The sequence below is a fragment of the Copadichromis virginalis genome, linkage group LG18 (assembly GCF_057382275.1).
Source record: "Copadichromis virginalis isolate Kocher_CV1m ecotype Utaka linkage group LG18, C_Virginalis_male_GT1.1, whole genome shotgun sequence".
NCBI lineage: Eukaryota > Metazoa > Chordata > Actinopteri > Cichliformes > Cichlidae > Copadichromis > Copadichromis virginalis.
Window position 1 is genome coordinate 23017777 of NC_140635.1, and position 10606 is coordinate 23028382.

Genomic DNA, 10606 nt, shown 5'->3' on the forward strand with positions numbered 1-10606 from the left:
GCTGCAGTATATTAATGACTAACCTCGTATTGTGGATGGATTATCTCAGTTGTTCTCCTGACTGAAGTTTGGTCCGTTTACAGCATCCTGCCATGCGATTGCATTTGTCTCTAACCATGAAGAACCTTCACGTTAACTTTTATAAGTGGAAAAGTGTTAGTGTTCGTCCTCCAGCTTCACTGTTTATGTTATGCTAACATAGCTGTGTCGCTAGCGATCACGTAGCACATCATTATATACCAGCTAGCCCAACTTCAGTAACCCTACAAACGTCACTGCTGTTTAGTTTCCTGTCTTCATTTATGTTGGAAGTGATAGCAGAGCTGTACGTTTGATTTTTTTCAGAAATCTCTCAGTCAGAACATGCAATATCATGCTTCGGTAACTAGCGAAACTAGCGAGCTAACTTCCGCTAGCTTCCTGCTAACTTCTAACTCCGTTAAATGTAATAACTTTTGTTTTCATGGATGCCTGGAAGTTAAACTTTATAGTTACACCTGGTAAAGCAGCAATGCTGATCGTTTTATTAAAGATGAAAGAATTTAGACAGTTTTTAACTCTAAGTGATGCTGCAGTGTTGTTTGACCTGAACGATACGGAGTTTAGGACCCAGATTACTCCCAGATTTAAGAGCATCTTAGTCCGACAAATACGACAATAACGACGGCCGCTTGCATGTTCTGCAAAAAAATGTGCTTTGTTGTGTATCTGACGGACAAACACCAAACCAGTTCCACATCACGGAAGTTGCACCATTTTTACAAACCAATTCTGGTTCATCTGTTTCACTCAACAATCGGCCATGTGCGTATGAAAACAAAGGCACTGCGCATGCGCGTTTTACTCCCATTCTATCGCGATATTTCATTTTCCTATCGTTGCCTAACATTATACCGGTATTACCGTGAACGGTATAATATGGCCCAGCCCTATCTGATGGTATTCATTATTTTACATTACTGGTTTTTAAATAAAAGTTTCTATTGAGTCAAGCCTTGGCTGTCTCTGCCTTTGACTGAATTATATGATTTCCTGTATTTCTTCAGAAGCTCAGTTTCGTTTAATGAGACTGTGTTCTGTGTGAGACCCCACAGCGTGTTTTTCCTCCCTCTGTACACATCTCTGAATTGAAGACAGAGAAGTCAAGTTCTTACTTACTGTTATCTGATTTCCTTCTCTTTGGTGAATGTGCTTCATAATGTAATGAGGTGATTTAGCCGGGGATGGAGTGAATGTATTATACATCCACATGTCCGTTCGGGATGAACCCGAATTAGGATGGAGAGTTTTTGGATGAGTGAGAGGAGGTGACTCAAGCGAAAGGGAGAGAAAGGAGTAAAAACCTGATGCTGGCTCAGTAGTTCATGGGTTTGAAAGCGGGAAAATGTAATCACAGACAAAGCGCTCCCTAAATGTCTTTCCGAATAACAAATCACGAAAAGCAAATAGATCCCAAACAGCGGTTTAAATGACAAAATGTCAGTGGAGCGGTTTGCTGCCGCATCATCAAAGTGACACAGAAAATGGATGTCATTTTCACTCTCATTTGGGTGTTTGTCAGTCCCCTGTGGGCGCTGTGACGCACTGGTCAGAGGCTTGTTTTCTCTCCTCCGTGACACTGGAGAGATTTGACGTTTGCCCGGCGATGATCGATACGCCGCACTATGACATGGCACTCAAAGCCAAGTCATTAAAGGCCACCATCTCAGTTCAATCAGATAAGCTTTAGCTGCCTTATTCGTTCAGCCTTATCCGACTCAAGCTGCGGGACTGAGCTTCATGCGTAACCGCACACGGTCGCTGCACCTCTCCCTCTGTGAGGTTTACCCTCACTGCCACCCCCCCCCCCCTCGACACCTACTCTTTTCACACAATCAGCATTTCCTATTGTGTGGGCTGCTCACCAAGAGCGCAGTGTTGGCATGGACACTCCGGGTAAAGAGTTGTGACACGGGGTCATTTCTTCAGGCTGCCCTCCATCTGCAGATGTCAGGAAGCAGATTCACTCATGCAGGTGAGACTTCGTGTTGCGTAACTCCGTCAGAATTGCTGTGGAGCTGCGCCGGCCCAGGAGACTTTTCTTTATGTGGATGCTGAATAATTCAGATGTTGCATGTTAGGTTTATTTATGTTTATTTTTGTTTTCCTTAAGGAAGCTCCGAGGATGACGCTATCAGTCAGAAGCACGCATTGCTTTTTCTGGGCATGGTGACAGTACATTTTCACTACAGAACAATCTGCATTCACTGCATTACCATTTCCTCTCTGCAGGAACAATAGTTGTGTAGTGTGAATCTGGAGGGGTGATATTAAACCTACACAGAACACAGTTTCATTGTTTGGCCTCCGTGCATTTGAAATATAGCAGGTACTGAAAGTACATAGAAAAATCTTACAGTCAAATTTCGTATTCCGTTTTTAGACTTTTGTGTTTTTTGTCACGAGTTACTCATCAGAGAGGCCAATCTTAAAATATTTACACATTCTTCTTCTCCAGAGTGCACAGGGAAATAGAGGAGTTTACGGCCGTTTTGCTGGCAAAGCATACCCAAAGACCGAAACTGTTTTCAAGCCCATGGCACCGTCTCATCTGGACAAGGTTTACAATACTGTGCAAAAGTCTTGAGGCACCACCTATTTCTTGATATTTTGCTCACAAGGAGCCAAGCGTTCCTGTAATTTTTGAGCAATAGCTTTCCAGGATTTCTGAAGGACACTGGTCATTGGCCATCTTTGGACATCGTCTGCTTTTTCAGTCCAGTTCTTGTACCTTTTAAAAGCAATCTTTTTTTTCTTTAAGCCATTTAACACCGACCAGTGAATTGTTCAAACATAAAAAAAGGCACCTGACACAAGGGACGAACCACTGTTGTGTCTACAGATAACAGACAGGAAGCAAAGAGTCAAATTAAATCCCCTTTCTCTAGTTCTAATATATGAAGAGTGAACGGGTCACCAATATCCACAGAAGAGGTCAGAACAGAGATTCAACAGTGAGTGTCTATAGCCAGCTGTAAAGCACTGCGGAGGCCCTGGCATGATTTGGGTCTGCCTTTCAGCCGGTGGTTTCAGGGATCCTCTAAAGCAGGGGTGCCCAATCCCAGTCCACGAGGGCCGGTGTCCCTGCAGGTTTTAGATCTCACCCTGGGTCAACACACCTGAATCACATGATTAGTTCATTACCAGGCCTCTGGAGAACTTCAAGACATGTTGAGAAGGTAATTTATCCATTTAAATTAGCTGTGATGGATCAAGGACACATCTAAAACCTGCAGGGACACTGGCCCTTGTGGACTGGGGACCCCTGCACTAAAGAATGATGGAATTATGAACATGGAAAGTACCATCAGACTGACAGTGGCTTCATTTTCTAGTATGGTGATGATCCTGGACACACTGCCAGTGCTTTAAAACCATACCCAGGTAGAAAAACACCCAATGAAACACTATCATTCATGGATCGACCTCCCCAGGGCCTGGAGCACTATTCCTGAAGCCCACTTAAAGAAATTACAAGAAAAAAGCCAGAGACAGTTTAGGCTGTGCTTAAGAATAAAGGTGGTCATGCTAAATACTGACCTTGTTAGAACTGTACAAACTCTGATTTTGCGTTATATGCTGTATATCCAGGTATGTTTGCATGTTTCAATAAATTGCTGTAAATGAGGGGTTGCTTAAGACTTTTTTCACAGTATTGTATGCTCACTTCACTGACTGCTCACACTTGTGATGTAATCCTGAATGTTGCATCACTATGCACTTACTGAGAACTACATTGGCAGTAGCTAATGTAGCTCCTTTTGCATATTTCTTCAATAATGTGCTGAAAATTCCTTAAAGATTTTGGTCCATATTGACATGATGGCATCACACAGCCTCTTACATACTCTGAGCAGCCCATCTGGCACCAACAACCATATCACGTTCAAGTGACTTAAAACAGCTTCATACCTCAATCTGATGCTCTGATCTGATGCTCGGTCAAGGTCATCTTGACCATGTCTCTGCTGAGTTGCTGCCATGTGACTGGCTTATGAGATATTTGCTTTAATAAGCAGTTGAACAGATAAAGAGTGTGTCAGTGTGACTGTGTCAGAGGAAAAAATGTCCCAGAAAAGGGGAAAAAAGCAAAAATGTTGCATTTACTTCTGCACTGTGGTGTCAGTGTATGCACATCATTATTTATTATTCAGTTTTAATAATACGAGCATATCTGCTCAGTTTATTAGCTCTGAGATCGTCCCCCGCTGTCCACTGTTTTCCCCCTGAGAGTTTCATTCACATTACACGAATAATGTAAAATATTCAGCCATTAGCAAGGGAGATAATTCAAAACAAGTCTTAACAGAAATAAAGCTCCATGTTTAAGCAATGTGACCCTAGTAGAGTGAAATGGTACTCATCGGTGGGGTCTGTTTGGTTTCTTGTTTGTCATTCGTCTCTTATTAGCATGTTAGTGTGACCAGGATGTTCACAGGATGTACTGCTGTCATAAAGCCTGGGAATGAAAAAAGGGAAGCTTTCGTTCCATTGTGCAGCTTGGATCTGAGACAATAATTCTTCTAGTACAGTACACATGCATTCAGTTGTGTACATCTTAAAATCATTGTTTGCTAACTGTAATTTTCTTCTGCAAACAGAGAGCCAGGCAGTCTGTTCCTGACAGCAAACAATTTTCAGTTAAGGAGTTTATACGTTGCACTGGAGGATTCAGAGCTTGCAACAGTGTTTGAGCAGGTGGCACTCATTGTTTTGCTCGGGGCCTCTGGCAGGACACACAACATCTGACATACTGTTGTCTGTGGAAGAAGTTAGCCACAAGCCTTTCAGGTTTTTTTGGGTGGGGGTGGGGGAGTGGGGGGTGGTGGTCTTGCGAGCAAACCTTCTCAGGGGACGTTACTCGATACTTACAGAGTGTGGCTTTATCCACCGCACAGCAGAGTTTAAGGAGTGCTGGGATTGGGGTGGTATGGATGATGACTTCCTCAGCTCCTGAACGTTGTGAGTACACAGCACCTGCCAGCGCTGACCTCTCAAAATTGTGGTTTGGACAGCTTTATAGGCTGAGTTGAGTTGTGGTCTTAAGCTTTCCAATTGAGCTGGGTTGAAGTGCACAGAGGCTGACAGCAGAGTACAAGGAGAAATCTTTTTCAACCAACAGTTCACTGTCTGCTCTGTTTACTGCCACGTCTATCACTCCTCTCTCTGCAGCCCAGCCACGTTGTTTCTAGTTTCTCTGTGATCACTTTGGAAGGACTGAAATTTGCATATCTAAACAACAGAAGCTGCTTGTTTGACTTGCAGCTATGTTGAAGGGAACCTTTCACTTTTTTATTGATTTGGCATTGATTAACTGCTTGGTGTGTTCATTTCAGCTGCGTGGTTTGTATATGTTTGATGACACTTGACAGACTTTTGCACAGACACTGATGTGTAGAGATTTATAAACCTTTCTAGTGCAAAGTGATGCTTCTATTGAGAAGTTCTTGAAAAAATAGTTAGTTAATTAGTAAATATTCAGTAAAGCATTTTAGTCCATGAGAGGGAGAAGTGGGGTGAAACACTAGTTGGAGCATAGAGGACTTCTAAGAAGCTCGAGAGATTCTGAAGCAGATAAAAATTATTTGTAAGAGGAAGAGGCATGAGAAATATTCTATAAATGCTAAATGAGAGTGGGGCAGTAAAATGCTACAGGTGAATTTTGGCCTTTTCTAAAATTCATAGGTGACATTGCCTAATCATAGCATGATGTTTGCTTATTTTGCCCTTTGTCTTAGTTTATTTTAAACTTTGAGTGTGGTGGTATTCTGGTTTTTTATTATCATCAAAATCCTGTTCACTAGAAACATTTAGCACTTCCTAACTCTGTCTTTCACTAGAGCCCTGAGCCAGTTCCTTCCTCCTAGATGTATTTATTTATGAATGAAATGCAGTTGTGAACAAGTTTTCACACTAAGGACAGGTTACTGCTTCTTAGGAATTAGGAGGGTAAGTAGCTGCCAGATGCTGCTAATCAAATTTACTTGACTAATTGATCATCAGCAAGTCTGAGTGCCTGTATGAAAGCAGAGGTTTTGGCTATTTGCTGGTCTGAAGCATTCAGGTGTATGTTAACACAATGACATAATCTTACCAGGAGATCAGAAGAGTTTCACCCCGAGGTCAGATGGTGCAATGTTCAAAGAAACTGCAAAATACTCAAGAGCTACATCTCAGACTCTACAGGCCTCAGTCAGCATGTTAAACGTTTGTGACAGCACAATTAGAAAAAGACTGAAGGAGTATCGCCTGTTTAGAAGGGACACGAGGAGAAAGTCTTAAAAGAACAGCTTAGTTTTCCAAAGCTGCATCTGAACAAACCACAAGTGGGGATGTTTGTCCCTAATGCACAGCAGCATTTGGACAAAACTAAACACAGCAAATCAGCACAAATACCTCATACCAACAGTCAAGCATGGTGGTGGAGAGGTGATGACCTGGGCTTTTATTATCCTTAAGAGGGCTGTGGATAAACGAGTGCCCACAAACCTCACTGAGCTGAAGTGGGACAAAATTCATCCAGAGACTGAGAAAGTAATGAAGTAATAGAAATGAAAATGATCAGTTCATGCTATTGGTCTAGTAAACTAGAAGGCCACAAGAAAATGCAACAAAAATAAAATGAAATGCCCACACTGGACAGAAACAGCTGTTTTGCAGATCGTTTTGAGCGATCACCTGTCGGGAGTTTTCGTACTGAGTTATAACTGCAAAATATTGAGCAGTTCTTTAAGGATGTAAAGTTTTTCAGCCCTCTCTGGCCATTAAAATGCCTCAAGTCTCAAGCAGTTGCCTGTTGACAAACTTGGATCTTGAACAAAATTTAATGTGGTCTTTGTGCACCTGCCTAACTGGAAGTAGTAAATAATAAAGTCCAGAAACGAGTGAGCACTGCAAGTTTTCACAGTTTTTAGCTTGTTACTCAAACAGGTGTGAATGTGCATTTTGGGGGCTGTTATCAGTGGCAGGTTGATACACACTGCTGGTGTTTCAGTGCGTTTTAGAGAAGCAGGTTGCTATATTTGGGATTTACTGACTGTGAACTGAAAAAAACATGTTGCGCTGACGTTTTTCAGTGTTTGAACAGGTCTGTGATGAGAAATAGATATAAAAACATTTTTAATGGCTCAATTAATTGCTGCTTTCTGTATTTTTGGCATTAAGAAACATGTATAATAATAGTTGAACAATTGAACAGTGTAACACTAGAAAAGCAATACGATGCACACTTGCTAAAACTAATTTGCCAGCCCCATTACTGTTGTGGTTTTTAAATGCAATTGCTCGCCTCAAGGTCAATAAAACCTTTTTCTTTCTGTTGTTTTTGTTTGCATTAACAGGAAGTAAAAATCATCTCTCTTCTCTCTTAGTACAAACAAGTGGAGCAGTACATGTCCTTCCACAAACTGCCTGCTGACTTCCGACAAAAAATCCACGATTACTACGAGCACAGATACCAGGGCAAGATGTTTGATGAGGAGAGCATCCTGGGAGAACTCAGTGAGCCCCTGAGAGAAGTGAGACAATAATGCACATTATTCCCATTATTATATGAACCATATATTATATTAAAAAGTCTTTACTGTGCACATTTTTACTGTTCTTCTTTGCGTCTTGTCTTAGGAAATTGTGAACTTCAACTGTCGCAAGCTGGTGGCGTCGATGCCGCTGTTTGCCAACGCAGAGCCAAACTTTGTGACCGCCATGTTGACTAAGCTACGTTTTGAGGTATTCCAGCCACAAGATTACATCATTCGGGAGGGCACTATTGGCAAGAAAATGTATTTTATCCAGCATGGAGTCTGCAGCGTCATCACCAAGGGAACGCTTGCAATGAAACTCTCTGATGGCTCTTATTTTGGAGGTAAGATATTTTTTTTATGGTGCCATTGTTTTTTTTAACCCTTTTGTAAGCGGTGGCATTTTCTGTTTCCCCGTTTCAGAGATCTGCTTATTGACGAGGGGTCGTCGAACAGCCAGCGTGCGAGCGGAGACTTACTGTCGACTTTACTCTCTGTCTGTTGACCACTTCAATGAAGTGCTGGAAGAATACCCCATGATGAGAAGAGCCTTTGAGACTGTTGCCATTGATCGTCTAGACCGCATAGGTAAAAAATGATTTAGATCATTTTCATATGTATCATAATGTATTATCATATAATATGTTGGGCATGAAATTATGCAAATCTCTAAAACATCAGCTGCTAAGTGTTTCTGCTGTCTTTTCTTTTTATGAAAGAAAATGAAGCCGTGAACAAAAAACACAAAAGAAAATGTTTCCCGAATATTAAAAGAAGCAGTACAATGAGCTGTGCTCTTTGCTCAGAATGGCATAGGATGCTGTAACAATAGATAAAAGTACAGGGTGACACGTATATTTCCTGAGGGCTTGTTCTGCTAGAGGATGTACCTGATTTGAAGGGCATCGCATGCTATATCTAAATCGCATTGTTCTCTCGTTATACGTCCTCCTGTTTCCATGTATTTATGCATTATTCACCTTTATGTACTCCTTGTCCTTTCCTCAAACTTTACTGCTTCTGCCTTTTTTTTTATCTTTAGTAATTAGCCTGTGCTTTTATTTCTCTCTGCAGGTAAAAAGAACTCCATCCTGATGCACAAGGTGCAGCATGATCTCAACTCTGGTGTCTTCAACAACCGGGAGAATGAGATGATTCAGGAGATCGTCAAGTATGACCGTGAGATGGTAAAATTAGTAGACCTGCAGCGGCCACGAGCCATGTCTATGACCCCTTCGCTTGGCGGCATCTTTGCCCCTCCGGGTCAGCAGCAGACGGGCTCTGCTATCGCCACCCTCCAGCAAGCTGTGGCCATGAGCTTTTGCCCTCAGATGGCAAGTCCTTTGGTGGGTCCAGGGACTCTGCAGTCTCCACGCATGGTGCGAAGGTTTCAGGTGATGCAGAATCTCTCCAGTCCAGTCTCCATGTCTCCTCTGCAGTCTCAGCCCCCTCTGACGCTCGGAGGGGCATTTGGATCGGCAATTTCGAGTCCCCCAGTCCAAAGCCCGCTTGCAGCTTCAGGACGGACTTTCCAGCACATTGCAAGCGTGGGACCCTCTGGGTCCCAGCTGTCCCTAGTACAGCATCATGCACCAAGCCCCACACAGACCCAGCAGAGGCCTGCCTCACACAAGAGCACCCACTCCCTGCATATGGGGAGCTTGAGTCAGGACACCCGTGCCCTGTCGGCCTCCCAGCCTTCACTCCCCCAGGAAGGAACACCGCAAGCTGCCTCTGCAGCCCCTAGCCCCCCGCCCTCCACTCGCACCTCCAACACCTCCATCGGACCTCCGCAGCCCCCTCACTCCAGCATGCCAGGGCCCTCAGGGGTGGGGAGATCATCGGGAGCCCAACAGAGGGTGGCATTTGCCTCCACACCTCCTCCCACTGGACCTGCTGGAATGGGGGCAGTAGCAGCAGCTGCTGGATCAGGACCTCCAGACTCTGGAGCTCCCAAGAAAGATTCAATTGTCAGCCTTCCAGAGCTAGACTCTGCCAGATCCCGGCTGTCTTCCAACTTGTGACCCTGGTAGAGTTCGAGAAAGAGGCCTTTTTTGTAGGAGAATCCATTCGGTTTAGGTCAGTCTGGCTGATCTGTCAGCTTGCTGAATGACCAATCAGCTACCGCCAGCGCTACCAGTTATTGGACCTGGATGCACTGTGTGCTGGTGCCAGCAGAAGGAAAAGAGCTACTCAAAGTCTTGAGACACTTTGGCCAGGAGGAGTCTATACAATTAAGCTAGTATAACTTAAGGTTGAACTGGTCTAGTCTACTGTGCCAGCACCTTTAGTCTTAGTATCACCCCTTTCACTCTGCTTCCAAACACCTACTGTATATCGCTGTCTTTTCTGTAAAGATATGAAGAAAAGTATGATTGATGTAACTATTGCATACTGTGTAGAATCCATGCAATGCAATCTAGCAGGAGCTGGACTTAAACTGAAAATCAGGGACTTGAGGTCAAATGACAATGACATTTTAAGCGTCCAAAAGTGTTTTGAGTGTAACTTTTCTGTATAAGCTGTCGTAGCAAAAGAACACATTGCTCTTCATATTGTTTCAAATAGTAATGGGAATAGTGTTTTAGACCGCTGGTCGATCTTACATCGATGTGTAAATAGTTGATGAAAAAAGTACGGAAGGATATTATATTCATCGTATCTACCCAAACCAAAGTTGAGCTTGAACACCAAGTCTGGTTGTGTCTGTATCAACTAAAAAAAAAAGAAAAAAAAAAAGAAAAAAAAGAAACATCGACGAAAATGCCATTTATTTAACTGCCTTGATTCAACATTAGAAGCCATATATTTGGTTTGTGTGTATGTATACATGTGGGTGTAAGTGTGTGTGCGTGAGTTTGTTGATATGTTTTGGTTCTACTTTCAGAGAATGGACTCACACTCTACACTGCACGGTTGGTTTGACATGCCGATGGTGGTGCTGACCTGCTTTCGTCAAACACCTCTGATGCCGGTCGGGTTACAATCAGCCACCCACCAAAGCCGGTTTGGTGGGTGGCTGATTGTAACCCTGAAGGCCAAGGTGG

The 10606-nt window shown here is 43.1% G+C and overlaps 1 protein-coding gene across 1 annotated transcript in view; it reads left to right on the forward strand.

Moving 5' to 3' along the window:
* Positions 1-10311, forward strand: part of LOC146687854 (potassium/sodium hyperpolarization-activated cyclic nucleotide-gated channel 2) — a 32891-nt gene extending 22580 nt beyond the window's left edge. The window contains exons 5-8 of the mRNA XM_085438634.1: positions 7410-7556; positions 7663-7903; positions 7983-8147; positions 8634-10311. Coding sequence (XP_085294760.1) covers positions 7410-7556; positions 7663-7903; positions 7983-8147; positions 8634-9583 — 1503 coding nt within the window. The 3' untranslated portion in view covers positions 9584-10311. The remainder of the gene's footprint in view (positions 1-7409; positions 7557-7662; positions 7904-7982; positions 8148-8633) is intronic.
* Positions 10312-10606: the final 295 nt, after the last annotated feature.